At 50.4% G+C, this 16,830-nt stretch overlaps 1 protein-coding gene and 2 pseudogenes across 1 annotated transcript; 1 reads left to right on the top strand and 2 right to left on the bottom strand.

Annotated features, from left to right (window-relative positions):
- Positions 1 to 267: 267 nt before the first annotated feature.
- LOC124647724 lies at positions 268 to 1,210 on the top strand (annotated as a pseudogene).
- Positions 1,211 to 1,620: 410 nt separating this feature from the next.
- LOC124647723 lies at positions 1,621 to 7,262 on the bottom strand (annotated as a pseudogene).
- A 4,803-nt stretch (positions 7,263 to 12,065) lies between these two features.
- On the bottom strand, positions 12,066 to 15,897 carry LOC124647722 (UDP-N-acetylmuramoyl-L-alanyl-D-glutamate--2,6-diaminopimelate ligase MurE homolog, chloroplastic-like). Its single transcript, XM_047187612.1, has 5 exons — positions 14,103 to 15,897; positions 13,847 to 13,963; positions 13,574 to 13,749; positions 12,988 to 13,133; positions 12,066 to 12,551 (listed from the first exon to the last, which is right to left on the bottom strand). The coding sequence occupies exons 1-5, from the start codon at positions 15,895 to 15,897 to the stop codon at positions 12,533 to 12,535; spliced, it is 2,253 nt and encodes a 750-aa protein (XP_047043568.1). The 3' UTR covers positions 12,066 to 12,532.
- Between the last annotated feature and the right edge of the window lie 933 nt (positions 15,898 to 16,830).

The following is a 16,830-nucleotide window of genomic DNA, read 5'->3' as shown; positions in this document are numbered from 1 at the left end:
CAAGAAAGAATTGGCTCTCGGGCCCACTTAGCAGCCACACTTTAACTTAACAGAATCCGATAGCAACTCAACCTGCGGAAGAACACCCATCGACGGTTTGCGCGTTTCAAAGTGCCAATCAGACTTGGCGCCGAAATCGCGCTCTCCCTAAGTTATATATTTGTCGTCGATCCATACCATCTCCACCTTGCCCATATACCATCCCCTCCTCCCTGCTTCCACCATCTCCACCTCTCCGCCAACCAAGCCGTCCCTCGATCGAGCACCATGGCCGCCTGCAAGCCTCCTGCCGCCGTCATCGACGCCTGTCACGCGACGACCACCCAAGGTTCAGAGGCGGCCTGCAAGAGGAGCCGTCACAGCGTCACAAACACGGATGAGTACGAGGAGGTGACCCGCCTCGGCAAGGGCGGCTTCGGCGTCGTCGTCCAGGCGCGCCACCGCGCCACCGGCAAGACGGTCGCCATCAAGTATGCCACCAAGCTGAAGCAGGAGGCCAACTTCCTGGAGGCCTGCAGCGGGAACCCATACGTGCTCGCCTTCGAGGGCCTGATGCTCGGCCACGCCACCGGCGGCCACTGCCTCGCCATGGAGTACGTGGCCGCGCCAACCCTCCATACCTTCTTGTGGGAGAGGCGCCGCGACCCGCCGCTGCCAGAAGCAAAGGTGCGCGCCTTCATGTGGAAACTCCTCACCGGGACGAAGATGATGCAGGACCGCCACGTAATCCACCGCAACATCAAGCCGGCCAACATCCTCGTCGGGCAAGACGGGGAACTCGTGAAGATGTGCGACCTCGGGCTCGCACTCCACATGTCTGACTCGCCGCCGTACTGTTAGGCCGGCACCGTCCCGTACATGGTGTCAGAGATGCTCCTGCACAAGCCGGATTACGACGCCCTCGTGAACACCTGGTTGCTCGGGTGGGTCATGGCCGAGATGCTCACCGGCAAGACTCTGTTCCACGACGACGACGACGACGACAACGAACGATCGCGAGGACCAGTTCAACGATACAACCCACATAGTCCAGCTCTGGAGTATCTTCCGAGCGCTCGGCATGCCCAACGAGCGGACGTGGCCGGACTTCAAGTCCCTGCCGCTCACCGCCAAGTTTCAGCAACTGCTACCCGGGAGGCTCAATTACACCAGGCTGCGGGATATGTTCCCTGAGGAGAAGCAAGGATTTTAGGTGTTGCAAGGCGCTTAAGCACACATTGTTCACTGCTCCTCGTACCTCTGTTGCAGCTGCAAAGGTTGAAGTTTTGCCGTTGCCGAGAAAAAAGACGCCGAGCTTCTTGGTTATACTCGCAGCGGTATTGATTATTGAAAGCACAACGTGTGTAAAAGTAAAACTGTCCCGAATGCAATTGTGCTTGGATGATCGATCCATGTAATTCCTTGATCGATTTGTAAACAAATGATTGACTGTTTTAGGCAGAATCGAATTGCAAAGCAATTGACTTGTTTCCAGATTATGTGTCATCGTACTGTTTAACTGGGAGAAACTAACAGATCTACTACTACTATGTTCGTATGCCCTAAGCGTTGTATTGTTCAATTGGAAAATTTAAATTTAATGTACATGCTCTGTCCCCAACATGGCACCTCAAGAACAAATCATCTTTCATGTGCGGTCCAGAAGTATCTCAAACAAAGGCGGAAATTGTCTGCATCATTGTCGTTTACTAGTACTTTCTGCAATGGAATGTTAGAAGAGAGCACTGAAAGAGTAGAAGTTGGAAAACAGAGTATACAATGTGGCTATTTGAGTTGAAGCAACATAGACCGAGACCATGAGTAGCCTGTAGGAGGAGGGTTTGTAAAGATCCGAGGTTTCCATGGTGGTCCTATTCTATCTCGTTCATAGGGCCGTTCCGGTTTGCAGACTACTTGCAGTATAGATCGAACTTATCGATGTTGGTCTGCAGCTTCATCATGCCAAGGCCATTAAATAGAAGGATCATGCTAATTGCCAAGGCTCTCTCGTCAGTCGTCGTCGCCGCCGCCGACAGGGCGACATGTTAGCTGTCTAGATTGTTCCTATAAAAAGTTGTCTAGCTTGTCATAGCTTTGCAGAACTTTCAGTTTAAAGAGAAAAAAACTATGGAAAAAGTAGCTCACAAAATGCAAACATCAGTTCGTTGCTAGTACTAGTAGTCTTCTACAAGGAACCGAGACATGAAGTGCTAAAACATAGTAGTAGGAAAGTGAAATTATGTAGGCAAAACAAATGATTTTATTTATAACTTCCTTGCTGGGATACTGATTAATTCACATGTTTGATTGTATCTTCATGGGTATGATGGTCTGTGCCCGCTCGGTCACTCCCCTGATTATTAGTTACTTTTCTTGGCCCTCCGTATGAGAATTTTGATCCTACCATTGGCGACACGGAATAAATCCTGAAGTCGGTGATTTGTGCGGGCATATCATCGCCAATCGGGGTGCTTGTGCCATCCTGGTCGATTAGTTGAATGTCACGGATCACCGCGGCCTTGTCCGAGTCAGAGGAGGCGAAGGCTCCACTGCCCATTGGAGGAAGTCCTGTAGTTTCGACCTAGAAACAACGCCACCAAGAATGATATGAGTTGCTTTCATGGATAAGCGGTCAAATAGAGACGCCGGGTAGTAACCAATTGGAATTGGGTCGCCGTTAACGCCACAGTGTAACCACCAATCCCCACTCGACTTGTCCTAGAGTAATGCCAATTTCATGGAAGACGAGAGAAAAATTGCGTTAGAGCTGGATTTTGTTTTGACCATTCACTCGAACAAAGTTTAAGAAAAAAATACCTTGAGCACTTTAATGGTAATAGTTTGCCGTGCCCCGTTGCCTTCAGTGACTGGGGATATGATATCACTAGGGAATATGGGAGACCCACTCACAAGCTGAAGACCAGGACAGTCTAGGTCGCGACATATTGAATTATGTGCTCCATCTTTCTGCAATTTCATTAAGACCGTTGTTTAAGTCACAAGTTCATTCAAACATGAGCAACTAGAGAGAATTAGCCTCCTTAAAAAAGTTCAACATACCACATGGTGTATGTGGTGAGCAACCAAACAAAAAAAAGTTGAACATAACTACGTGTGGTCAAATTGGAGAGGATGCATACCACCCAACCCGTAGAAAGATGAGTTTTAGAGTCGTTATACCGAGGCGGAGACACCTACATAATTCATCGTGCGGAACCAATGATTAGTGGAAAGGATTTTCTAAGCATCACAGTATATTGTAACATGAGGCAAGTCTAATGAACAAAAAAAAGGCAACTTACCATCCACCCAACAACGATTTGATCGTTATTCTGACCCTCAAAGTTAGTTATGTAGATGGATCCGCTGCTCATTTGACCTTCTTTAAGATCGTATCCATAGACGTCCAACGTAGCAATTACTCCAAAATATCCGCTATCACGTTCTTGAGTCATATAACTAGCAAACTGAAATTAATTATATGAGGATAAAATTCAATATCCACACCATTTCTTAGGGAAAGAGGGCCAAGCAAAGCAACTCACATATGTTCCAGCACCATATTGTGGTGGGAAAGGGTATGGCAAGTGGACATGAATGGAGCTCACTGTGTGTGACGAATTGAGGCTGGGATTCATATCTTGTGGACTTGATGCTTTCGCCTCAACACTCAAAATCTCAGGCGAAACGCCCGCAATTTCCTTCAGGACATAAAGAAACATATAATCAGTAATTAAGCTTTTGTCTGGAGCTGTGCTATAGCTCCTCTGAAGCCTGAACCAGAGGCAGAGGCTTCAGTTTATTGTTAAATTACCAGAGATGAGAGATCGTGTACCCAGTGGTTCAAGTTTCAACTCTCAGAACAGGATAAAATCGAGAGCGCCAACTAATTAAGAATAATTCTTGGATAATCAAGACTAGAGGACGATAGGAAATCATCTGTGCATTGCATCTACACCTCCGGTGTTCCTTCGTGCGATGTTTAGGTCGACGCATGAACACACACACAAAAAAAGTTCGTACATATTTAAGGTGAACACTCCAACGAGGGGCAAAAGAATGTTTACCTCTTGATTGATCTGATGAACTCGACCTCCAAAGCTTTGATGCGCAAGAACAATGCTGCATAAGAACAAGATGTGTAACTCTAGATGAAGTCGAGACATGTTGATGTGAGAGACAACACAGAGAGTGATATTCGTCTGGCGCAAAAATAAACGCAAGCATGGCAACTTCTTTATATGGACGCCTCCATCCGATCCGTGCTCCCTAAATTGTGCCCCAAACGCAGCCCACAGACCAAATTTGAATGAAAATAGGGGAGAGAATATTTTCAGAAATCATATGCAATGAAGTCATCATAAATATTTGATTTGACCAATAGGTAGTACTCCTATATCAAAACGGTATTTGACTATAAAAGAAACAGGATTGGAGGCATGAACATAATAAATACACGGTTAATATGTGGACTTACTGATCTGAGGAAGAAAATAAGTATTCCCTCCGTTTTTATTTAGTTCACGATCTGGGTTTAGTCAAAATCAAACTTTACAAAGTTTGACCGAAAATATAGAAAATTATATTACTCCCTCCAATCCGGAAAAAACTGTCCGACTGTTAGTGTAATCACGTTTTGCAGTTAAACCCTCTATAACTCAGTATTTATGGCTTGTAACGGACATGCATGCATACGTTTCTGATGGTGGAGACTTTTGGCTGGCTGGCTCATGCATGCATACTGAATTAATGCGGTTAATGCGGCCGGCCGTTATTAACGTGTAGGAGTGCGGGTTGAGAAGAATAAAACTGCAGGGTTCTTTTGACAAAAAGGCTTGTCCGGCACTTTTCCGGATCAGAGGGAGTAGTATTTATAATACTAAATACATATAATATAAAAATATACTTTATAAAGATTGTAATACAATAAATGTTATATTTAAAATGTTAATGTTTTTCATAAATATTTTATCAAAGTTTTTTTTTTGCATGGATATTTTATCAAAGTTTACAAAGTTTGACCCAGACAGTCCAGTCATCAATACGCAAATATTTTTGTATGATACATCAACTTGCGTACATGATACACCGCTCAGGGCCCGGTTTGGACCTGTGTTGTGTCACTTGGGCAAGTTCACCAACTGGATCCAGTGATCTGCAAGTTTATGTACTAAGCTATCTTCGAAATAGCTTCGTTTATTCTCTCTCAGCTGAGCTATGTGGCAACACAGTAAAGTATGCAGCCACCTCCCAAAAGACCCTAGATATGTGGTATGATCGCAACACAGTCATGGCTACAACCCAATCGAGCATCGCGGAGGCAGACTGTGGCAGGCGAGAGAAACAGGGAAGATAATGGAGCTCATGTGTAGAGTAAGGACATCTCCAGCGACGCGACGCATTTCGGACGCTCAAAAGTGGTCGCGAGCGTCCATTTGCGTCGCGCCGCGGACATATTTTGTCCGCTCGTCCGTTTGTGTTTGGGTGTGCTTCTACCGGGGCGACCCATTTTTTGAATTGCAACATAGTTAAAAACATTTGAAAGTAGTACATAAAAATGCATAAAAACTATACAAAGTAGATCTATAGGCCTAGACTACTTGCTTCCTGACGGGCCGGCACCGTCGTTGCGTCGCTCCGTCGCCTGCTTCTCCGCCGCCTCCCGCGTGGCCGCTATGGCTCGGTGCACCGCCGCGTCCTCTTGCAGGCACTGTTCCAACCTCGCGTTGGCGGTGTCGTCCTTGAGCGTCTCGAAAGACTCGACGAGGGCCCTCTGCTCCGCCGCCTTCTCCTCCGGCGTCGGCGCATCAGGGTCATCGGAGGACCAAGATATCTCCGAGTCGGAGTCTTCTGCTGCAGCGGCGGACGCCAGCCTGCGCTGTTCCAGCTCGGCGTCCAACGCCGCGTGGCCCGCCAGCTCCTCCTCTGCTTCCTGCGCCGCGAGTGCCAGGGCCGCGGCGTCCCTGACCGGGTGGAGGAGGTTGGTGCTATCTTCGAAGTCGAACTCCTCGGAGGAGCTCGAGGCCGGAGGAGGTGGAGTGGGAGGTGAAGGTGGAGGTGGAGGCGCGGCAGCCTGGCCGCGTCCGGCGCTGCTCATGGTGGATCCGTCGGAGGCCGAGAGGAAGCGGCGCTACGGCGGCGGCGGCTAGGGTTTAGTGGGGAGGAGATGAGATGCCCGCGCCCCGTATATATAGGTCGGAGGCGGGGGCGACGGCCGCGCCACGCGTGGCATCGCCATTACTACGTGCGCAGAGGTAGGCGACGGCCGCGCGCCACGCGAGGCATCGCCATTTACGCGGCCGCAGACTGCCGAAGCGACGCCTCGCTGCCAGTACTAGCGGAGAAGACGCATCGACGCTGCGTCACTGCCAGGTGGGCCCGACGAAACGTCCGCCAGACGCGAACGGACACTTTCCACGTCCGCCGAGCGTCCGCCAGAGACGCATCCTAGGCGCATATTTGGGTCAGGTTTGCGTCTTCGCGGACAGCCCGATCACTTTGCGTCGCCCCGCTGGAGGTGATGCCAGATGCATTTCCGGTCACGGTGGACGAAAATGGTCGCTCAGCGACCGTTTGCGTCGCGCCGCTGGAGATGCTCTAAGGGAAAGAGATGAGAACTCGTATGTAGACCTGTAGGGAGCACCAATCTGCATTCACCTTCGCCGGGTGCCCATGCAGCAACTACTTCTTGCATCGAATTTCAACTAAAATTTGCAGATTTTCAGCTACAAAACGTATAAAATTTTCAAACAGTCTTTCAAACCATATACGTCAACTCTGAACTAGACTTCTAAGACCATCTTCACCGGCAGCCTCCAAATAGGCGCCGGCAGGGGCGCCGGCACTGCAATATGGGGGCGCCGGCAGAGCATCCTCTATTTGGGGATGTTGCTCCCACACCGGCGCCCCCAAACCGGCGCCCCCAATAGATTTTGAAAGTTAAAATCAAAATTTAAAAATGATATTTATATGAAATTCGAACGAAATTTGTACAAATTTAACGGGAATTTAAACTAAAAAACTAAAAAAAAACATCTAGCGGTGCCGGGAGTCGAAGGCGCTGAAGTCCAGGTCGTCATCGTCGTCGTTGATGCCCCGAAGGACCAGCTGTCGTCCTCGTTGGCCTCCTCCTTGTCAGCCTTCTCCTCCTTTGGCGCCGGCAGCTCCGATGGTCTGGCGAGGTCGACGAAGTTGGCATCGTGGTCCCTAGCGGACCACACCGCCGCCTGCTGCGGGTCTAGTGTAATCTGCCGGTAGTCCTCGTCGACGGAGCGGCCGACCATGAAGTTTAGGCCGGGGAATTCCTCCTTGTCGTCGTCACCACGGAGGGCCGCCTGCACCTCCGCCTCCTTCTCCCACCATTGTTTCTTCTTCGCTGGCGGAAGTGGTGGCGAGGCCGTGGCGTCCTCCTCCTTGACGCGGCGGCAGCGGCCCAACCCCGTCGTCCAACGGGCCAGAGCAGAGGACGCGTGCCTCGCCTCGTCGTGGGCGTGGCCGAGCGCGTGCGAGCGACGGCTGACGACGATCTGTGCGCGAGCTTCCGGACGCCGCGGTCCTTTCCGGCGCCCTCTGCAGAGTCGGCGCCGCCGGCGCCATGCACGCCGCATGCGGGAAGTATAGCGGGTCACGTGGCATGTCGGCGGAAGCCGTACTGGCGAAGCGTGGTGTCGACATCACGACCGTACCACCAGGCACGGCGGCCGATGGTGTTGAAGCGGCCGCGCGAGCTCGACGGTGTGCTCATCTTCGAAACGCCGATGTCATGCCGGGTTGTCGACCGCGTTGTCCGGCAAGTTCCTCTCCACCGACGTCATTAGGCTCCGCCGTTCCCTCGTGAGGGCTCGCGTCTGCAGTCCTGCCGGTGGCGACGGCGGCACGGCGAAGTCGGCATTGGAGACGTTCCAGTCGTGCGGCAGTTTGTACTGTACTGGCATGGGGACACGGTGCCAATACAGTACATCAGCCTTGTCGAGGATGAGCTGCAACGAGCGGAGCACGCCGCCGCCGCCGTCCTCGTCGTTGTGCGCCATCTTCGGTGGGTGCGTGGGAGGTTTGCGCGGCGGTTGGACGGCGGTGGCTAGGGTTGGAAGGTGGGGAACAGAGAGAAGTGCGCGCCGGTGGGGTTTTAAGGGAGGCGGCGGACGCGCATTAGAGGTGCGTGGGTAATGTAGGTGGACGCCGCGTGGCCAGTCGCTGCTGCTTGGGTTTCCGCGCTGGAGGCCATTAACGTCGACGACCAACCTCCCTGTGTCGTTTCCGATGCGAACCGCCGCGTCCTCTCGCTGACAAGGCGCCCCACGTGCGAAAATCGTCGTGCCGCGAGGCGCCGGCGCGCCCGATTCGCGCCCTTCGCCAATGGGCCGGCACGGGTTACCGGCGTTTCTATTCGGCTCGAAAACTAGTCGGCGCGGTTTAGGGTGCACCGATGTGATCTCATTTTCGCTGCCAGCTCCAAAACGCTATCGGGGCCAATATCGAGATCGCCCGGTGGAGATGCTCTAATGAGGCCCAAACCAGCTATCAACGAAAATGTCACATTTACATTCTAACTCCTCCAAATGTTTGCCAAGGACCATGATGTGGGACAAAAAGGTTCCACGCATCCACCAGTGGAAACCAGTAGAGCTATTCGACTGTTAATTTTTTTTTAGATAAAAGGCAGTTCACTGCCCGATTTTAAATTAGTAAAGACAACATAGTCTTACAAGTTACAAGACACACTCGACTTTGTTATTCACACTCATCATTCAACATTTAACCGGATACAATCTCACTGTACAATATCAGCGCACAACATTTACCACGAAAATTGAGCAACTCACCTTCTCCATCAGACATCCAAAATACATCCACTGTGTGGCAAGCAACAATGTAAAATTGCACTTTCCTCACAATCCAATTCATAGACTACAATTTACACAAATGCATGAGTGGAGAAAAACATCGAGAAGGAAATGACAACAAATGTCCACCTTGCCCAGGGGCAGGACAAGGTAGTTTGGCACTTGGAGCCTTCTGATAGGTACTCGATTAATTCCTTGTATCAAAAATTGTCGCAGGGGGCAACGGTGGCTCATGCAAAAGACATGTGGAGGGCGGCTATTCCCTTGAAGATCAATTTTTTTGCTTCACAACTGGTTCTTGACAATGCCTTCCAATCTGCAGATTGCCATGCGCAACGGTCCGTCTAATGGCGCTTACGCACTGTGTGGTGTGGTTCCGGAAGATGCGTCTCACATGTTTTTTTCTGCTCCTTGGCATCTTTTGTCCGGAGTGTCCTGCGCCAGTTGCTAGGGTGCAACTGGAGACCCGCAAACTTCGCCCAGTTTCACCATATCCTCTCTAGTTTGGCGTGTCCCCGCGTAGATTGTTTTGGCTGTTGTTCCTTGCGCAATCTTGTGTGTTGTGGCTTATCCGTAATAAGCTTACTACCGAAAAGAAAGTGATTAACCACCCCACTGATGTTATCTATAAAACAATGTTGTTCTTGCAGTTGTGGAGTATAAACTCCAAGACTAGGCATCAGGAGGGTATCTGCTAGACGATCAACGAGCTTTGTGAGCTATACTCCGCCCTCCGCCCAAGCACCTGAAGTCATTGTCGTCTCCTGCCATTGGGGATTCGTGCCTGGAGTTGATGGCTTTGTTCCAGTTTTCAGTTATTTGAGCCCTTGCCTCCTGCGTTTGGCAATTTGGTAGTTTTGTTATATTTGGCTAAACTGTATGTCGCAGCGTGTATAATAACCTTGTTAAACCTCTTCAGGCTTTGTTAATTTAAAGTCAAGTTGTCACGCCTTTTATCTAAAAAAATGACAACAAATTATATGATATTGCAACAAACAGGAGAAACTGAACCCACGAGCAGATACAGCTTAATTCAACTCGAATGACATAGGGTTGGCTACTGAACCCACGAGCAGGTACAGCTTAATTCAACTCGAATGACATAGAGTTGGCTTGTCGTCGCCTGTGGTTTCACCGAAAGCGACGTTTTCAGGGTGCCGATGAAACAGATAGCAGTTCGGGGCCTCCCTCCCTCCTTGGCGACGGTGTAGCTCAGATGGCCTTGGCCCGGCGCGGCCGGGTGATGCGGGCGGCGGCGCCGTCCAGCGGTGGCTCTCCACGGCAATTGCCTCCGGTGGTCGGCTCGGGCAGGCCCGGATGGGCTCAAGCGGGCCGGCGTGTTGTTGCTTCGGGGCTCGCTGCAGTTGGAGGAGACGACACGCCCTGGCTGGTAAGGCGGGGAGCCCCTATTCTACGCTTTAAGCGATGCCATTGACCAAAATCGCTCAAGGAAGACAACTTGGGCTGGGCCCATTTACGTCAAGGTCACACAATGTGCCCTCGTTCGTTCAATCGCTGGACTCTAACGATGTATGTTTTCAAATTTTGAATAAATGATCAAATCTGGAAAATTGCCAGTTGCTTCAATCATCAAATTCGAAATTTTTTGAATCTAATTTTTTTTCGAAATTTTAAATGTTCAAATCTGAAAAATGTTCAAATTTTAAAATTGTTCAAATCTGAAAAATGTTCAAATTTTAAAATTGTTCAAATCTAAAAAATATTCGAAAATTAAAAATTTTGAAACTAGAAAATATTCGAATTCAAAAATTGTTCAAATCTAAAAATTGTTCTAAACAAAAAATGTTCAAATTTAAAAAATGTTCAAAATTCGAAAATGTTCGAAAATTGAAATATGTTCGGATTTAAAAACTTCAAAAAGTTGTAAAATTCAAATTTGAAAAAAAAAATAAAAACTGACAAAAATCAGAAAACCAGCGAAAACCGGAAAAAAAAAACCAAAGAGAAGCCCACCTAAACAGAACAAAAACCGGAGAAACGCACTGCCTTCGCTAAATGGGCCGGCCCAGAAAAAACTTTCCCTGTGCGGAGCGCCGGATCCGTCCCGCTATAAGCGGAGAATAGGATTTGCCGGTAAGGCGGTGCTATGGCCTGCCTGCAGCAAGGCGGCCAGGGCTTTACGGGGCCATCTAGGTCCGACTGGGCCCGACAGGCCTAGTGGGCCCCTGCCACTTTGCCCGGTCGATGACTGCCTCAACGGTGGAGATGGGTTCCTCCCCCGTGGTTGCGGGGTTGCTGTTTCCCGTCCCGACGAGGTCGTGTGCTTTTATCTTGCAGGCCACTTGCAAGCATCACGAAGTGACACATGATGGTGGCTTCAAAATCATGGTGGCGCTCCCTTGCGCAAGGGTTCTTTTGTGGAAGGGGTTGGGAGAAATCCCAGCTTACCCTGACGCGGTGCCGAACTCGCGTGGCACCATTCCATCCTAGAGGGCGTCGTGGGAATACCCTGCCCACTGTACTCTGCTTGTTGGAGAAAACCCTAGGACATTCTGGTCCGGGCAAATGCACCGTGTCAATGGTGCTTCGGGGTGGCTGGAACGTGACGGATCAAAGACGTTGGGTGCAACGATTGGGTCATCATCGTTTTGTCACTTCGCTATAGCCTTTCATTTCTTTTCGTTTTGGGCATGTTGTTACTGCTGCTCCAGCATTTTATTTATTTCGAACTCTTGTATCACTATGGTTACTATATTAATATGGCAGGGCGAAAGCCTATTTCAAGCAAACAGATAGCAGGTCCTCAATCTCCGTTATCATGGCCTTGATAGGGTTTGGGACTGGAAAGCATTTTGAGGGGAAGGCATATTCGTATTACGTGATGCGGTCAGGAACTCTTAAATGACCCTACAGGCACAAAGTAAACTGGCGTATATCCTACTGTACTGAGTATATTACTTCTGTTGGGTACCAAAACTAACAATACACAAGACGATAAATACAGAGGTGATCCCAGGTGGGAAAAAAGTTCCAAATGTTAAATTTTTAAAAATATATAAATATAATTCTGCTAGTCCTTTATGTGCTTGCAAAGTGTCATGGAAAAAATTGTAACAAGTTTAGGGTGTGAGTTTTTTTTTTACTTTTTCGGACATCAAACTTTGCTATTTGCTCAGGCATAATTATACCTTCTTCGACAATACAAACGTCTAGTAGAGGACATGAGCATTTATGTGTAAATATTTTAAAATTTTGTACACGCTTTTTAACAAGATTTTGCTGTTCATCTCAGGAGCCATTTCGCCTCTCTTCGGAAGACTGGTTTCATGTTAAATGTAGAGTACGTTAAAGAGGCGAAATAGCTCCAGTGGGCGCTGGATCAACAGTTAATTAGGGGGCAACTGTTATTGTCAGAAGAATTCAGAAAAACCTACACTTATAAATGTCTCATGTCTTCTATTTGCTTGTAGATTTTCACCCGGGAAAAAATCTGCATCACTGATAATCACAGACAAAATTTCAAGGCCATCTATTTATCTACTTTCCAGTAATCATCAAAGATAATCATAAGCTAATTATTCGTTAGCAGTTAGCAACCAAGGTCAGAACCTTGAGCACAAGCTGGGTCAGATTTCTTGCCTGGCTCGATCGGCTAGCCTATCTTTGAGAAGCTCATGCTAGCAAAATTGGGAATGCATTGCCGCTTCATAACTGGGAAAAGAAGCTCAGACATCTTGGGTACATCACAATCAGTGGCTTTCTGGTAACCTGTGGCAGACAGGGAGAAACAAGATGAGTAATCCGGAGGTTTCATGTGAAACAACATTGCAAAAGAAGAAACTGGTACATCCGAATCGCTGACATAATACAAATGCATTCAGACCAAGTTTACTAAAACAGAACATAAGGTGCAAGGTATGCAGATAACGTGAATTGGGGTTCTCAAAATTTACAGCATGTGATTCCTTTGAGAGCTTTGGGTGGAGACTGGTCTTTTCTATAGGAAATGAAAAACTAGAGGCAAGGAGAAGTGTTTGGAAGGGCAGAACCTTATGGCAGCAAGCACATATACCTCCGATCCCTTTTAATTGACTCGGATTTAGTACAAAACTATACTAAATCCGAGTCAATTAAAAGGGATCGGAGGGTACATGAGTAGTGAGGGAACAAGCCCTGAGAACCAGTGGTTTAGAACGAAACGTACCGCCATGGAAACTCTGAGGTGTCTATTCCAGATCGATGCAATTGATCAACGTATTGCAGTGCTTCGCGGCACTCCTCCCTGTCATCAAAAAACTCCTTCTTATCGCCTTCCAACTCATAAGTATCATTTCCTTTTCCAGTGACAACCTGAACAATAAACCAAAGTCGTCAGGAATAAGGATCAAAATGGACAAATAGGTGGAAGATGGTTAGCAGCAAACCTATGATAGAGTTAACACCTAGAGTCAAACCTTCTATCTCACCACATTAATGCAACTCAGTAGTTCTTTACTAGCAGTCTAGCACATTCAGTTTGACCCAGATAGTAACCAGCAACCTACTTTATAAATCTTTCTGACACATATCAAACAGATCGATGCAGACACATGACGCAGTTGGTATTATATCATTGAAATCATTATACTTAAAACTACAGAATACCAGATCAACTTCTGTAAGCAAATTACACAAAATCATTTGCATGGAGACTCAAGTGTAGAATATTTCAACAAGATCTTCACATATAATGGTGACTAAGGACCACAGCAAAGGCTTCCTGAAAATAGAGAGCTTGACAAAAAACTTACAACAACATCGCCTTGCTCGCCCATTGCAACAGCAGCTCGCACTGCAACTCTTCTAATATCGTGTAAGAAGAGACGGTGACCATTTGGTAGGGGCGGGTAATAATCATTTGCACCATACTTCAAGTATTCTTCCATGGTCCATCCTACGCCAGACAACATATCGTCTAGGATATCCACTGCTCAGAATAGACCAAGAAAACATGTATAAAACTACAGCTCAATCATGTGTTTAAAACGTTATGATCTCATAACCAGATATACTAAGAACCATACAAGGGTCTTCACTTGCTGGATTGTCGGATGTCAACATAACAACATCACTTTTCTCAGCGGCGATCTTTGTCATCATCGGCCTCTTCCCTCTTTCTTTCTCACCGCAACATCCAACAACTACATAGAACAACAGAGCAGGAGGTTCAATCTGTAATACCAACAGAAGAGAGAACATATAGCAACAGTGTACAACAAATTAACAATTTAAATACAATAAGCAGTGTTGTAATGAGAACTATGAGGGAAACTGTCATACCTGTGACAATACGGCGTGGACCTAGTTCCTTTACACAGTCAAGAAGCCTTGACAGAGCTTCTGGTGTCCTCGCATGGTCGATGATCACCCCAAAGGCTTGCTCCTCGTCAATTAGCTCACACCGACCTGGGATTGCATCCACCTCTTCGATACCCTTCACAATGTCCTCCAATGGCGCACCCACTGCAACACCAACTGCCACAGTTGCAAGGATGTTATAGATGTTGTCCCTCCCTAGCAGCCCAGAGGAGATTTCAAGGATTCCGTGCGGCGTCTGCACAAGAACCTCAGTCTCAAACAGGGAAAGCTGGTACTTGAGAGTGTGCACGTCAGCCTTCTTGTTCTCAAACGAATACGTCACCACAGGGACACCGTGCCCTCCCTGGGCGGCAAAGAATGGTGCGCTTGGATCATCGATGTTTACCACCTTACGATGGCGCTCAGGGTCCACCATTCTGGCAAAAAGAGTGGCCATGTTGCTCATGTACTCCTCGTATGTCATCCCAGCCTCCAAATTGGCATGCCTAACATTGGTCAGCACGGCGATATCGTAATCTATCTCACTGTCCACGCCTGACGGCAGCATCCCATCAGTGGTCGTCTCCAACACAACAGCTTCAGCGCCATTGTGCACCATCGTTGCCATCAGCTTCTGCACGGCCATTGGATCTCCTGATGCACCAGGTTGTGAATCAAGCTTGTTGCTGCCGAAGGCATAGGCACCGAGAACACCTACCATGCCAGTCCTTATACCCATTGCTTCGTACATTGCTTTGACGAGGTGGGTGGTGGTGGTGACGCCGTCTGTCCCGGTGACCCCAATGACAGCCATGTCCTTCGAGGGCCGCCTGTAGAGGCAGGCCGGGAGCACGCGGAGAGCGGCAGTGATGTCGTCGACAATGACCAGCGCGCGACAGGCCAGGGTGCCCTCGATGTCCACGTCCTGGTCGGCCACCACGGCGACGGCGCCGCGCTTGTCAGCCTCGGTAAGCCCGGCGAGCCCGTCGTCTCCGACGCACACGAAGAGGTCCCCGGCCGACACGAGGCGGGCGTCGCTCTGCACCCCCGCGAGCGCGACGTCCTGGTCGCCCGTCACCGCTAGCGGGACCAGCTTGCTCTCGTCGAGGAGCTCGGCCAGCGTCATGCGGAATGCCGGGTGCCGCAACCTCGGCCCCTCTAGGCCGAGCTCGTCCGCCACGTCGAAGGCTTCGTCATCGTCGTGGAGCAGCAAGCCGTCGTCGTCGAGCAGCAGCTCGCCCCCGTCCACCTCTTCGTCCGCCGCGGAAGTCGCTACGCTGAGGCCCTGCAGCCTGCGGATCTCGTCGAGGTCGATGGCCTCCTCGGGGGAGAGGTCGTCGGCGGGGCCGTCCAGCTCGGGCGGCGGGGGCGGGGTGGGCTTGATGAGGCCGCGGCGCGTGAACTCCTCCCGCTTCTCCGCGATGGCGCGGTCGATCTCGTCGAAGAACTCGTCGTCGGGGTCGTAGCTCCCGGCGGAGGGAGGGGAGGAGGAGAAGAGCGGGTGGTCGGCGGTGACCTCCGGCTGGTCGGCCTGCTGCCGCTTCCGGGCTCTCTCGACGTGGCGCGCGAGCTGGTCGTACCTGTTGAGGCCGTGGGACGAGTCCTCCGCGGCCTCGGGGGGCTCGTCGTCGGCGGTGGGCGGGCGGAAGCGGCGGCCCGCAGCGAGGCGCAGAGGGGCCCGGCGCGCGGGCGGCGGGGCTAGGGTTCTGGGCGGCGGGCGGGAGGTGGAAGGGAAGGGGAATGGGAGGTGGAAGGCGAGGTGCGGCGCCGTGGCCATGGGAGAAAGAGACTGAGTGGCACCGAGCTGGCTTGCCGGCTCCGAGGTGGGAGGTTTTGGATTGGGGAGGAAGGGGATGAGGTGCCGTCTTCTTTCGGGCTGGTGATGGGCTTGTTTTTGAACTTCATCGGACGGGCTGAGCAACGAACGAAGCTAGTACAATTGGGCTGAGTTTTTTTTTAGGGTGTGTCTAAGGGTGCGTTTGGTAGCCCGGGGCAACACAGAATGTCTATCTCTTCTCAACATGCTGATCCTAGCCAAGTTGAGGTGAGATTATATCATGTGTTTGGCAGCTCGTATACGTTGAGATATTCTCCCGTGAGATGTTGTTTAGTAGCATTTGTGCTGAGCTGAGAATATTACACAGCAGTTTTACAAAGAGGTCTACCAATTTTGCAAAATGACCCTGGAGTAGAGAAAAAGAAAAGCAATCCAGTCCCATTTGTCTACAGCGTTCATGGAGGAGGCAGCCGGAGGCCAGTGGAGAAGCGGCGGCGGTCGGCGGCCATGGAAGGGGCGGCGGAGGGCGTTGGCCAGGGGAGGGGCGCCGGCGGGCGGCGAACAGGGTAGGGGAGGCGCGGCGACTAGAGCAGGGAGTGGTGCCGGCGGGGGACGGACGGCGGCGGCCATGGGGGCTTCTTCACGGTGGTGGGCGGTCGACCAGGTCGAGGATATCCGATTATCGGCCATCTAGTCGCCGGCGAGCGTCCAGGGAAGTCCGGTCGGGTCACTGGAGGCTAGTCCTGCGCGAGGGGAGAGGCGTCTAGGGGAGGGGCGGCGGAGTCCGGTGGCCATGGGGGGAGCGGCGGAGGCCAGCGGCCATGGGAGGAGCGGCGGAGCCAGCGGCCCTGGGGCGGTGGCGACCGGCGGCTAGGGGGCGGCGGCAAGGGCCGGAGGCCAGAGGAGGGGCACAAGAGCGGGTACGGGAGAGGT

The sequence above is a fragment of the Lolium rigidum genome, chromosome 4, assembly GCF_022539505.1.
Source record: "Lolium rigidum isolate FL_2022 chromosome 4, APGP_CSIRO_Lrig_0.1, whole genome shotgun sequence".
Classification (NCBI taxonomy): Eukaryota; Viridiplantae; Streptophyta; class Magnoliopsida; order Poales; family Poaceae; genus Lolium; species Lolium rigidum.
The sequence above is the reverse complement of the archived record's forward strand: the minus strand, read 5'-3'. Positions and strand labels throughout refer to the sequence as shown.

What these genes read in the sequence shown, in the direction of transcription:
- LOC124647722 (XM_047187612.1), bottom strand. Translation starts at nt 15,897, where the DNA reads ATGGCCACGGCGCCGCACCTCGCCTTCCACCTCCCATTCCCCTTCCCT. An exon ending in TCCAGCAAGTGAAGACCCTT is followed by an intron (nt 13,750 to 13,846) that starts GTATGGTTCTTA and finishes TATTCTGAGCAG; the next exon opens with TGGATATCCTAGACGATATG. An exon ending in GCGAGCAAGGCGATGTTGTT is followed by an intron (nt 13,134 to 13,573) that starts GTAAGTTTTTTG and finishes TTTATTGTTCAG; the next exon opens with GTTGTCACTGGAAAAGGAAA.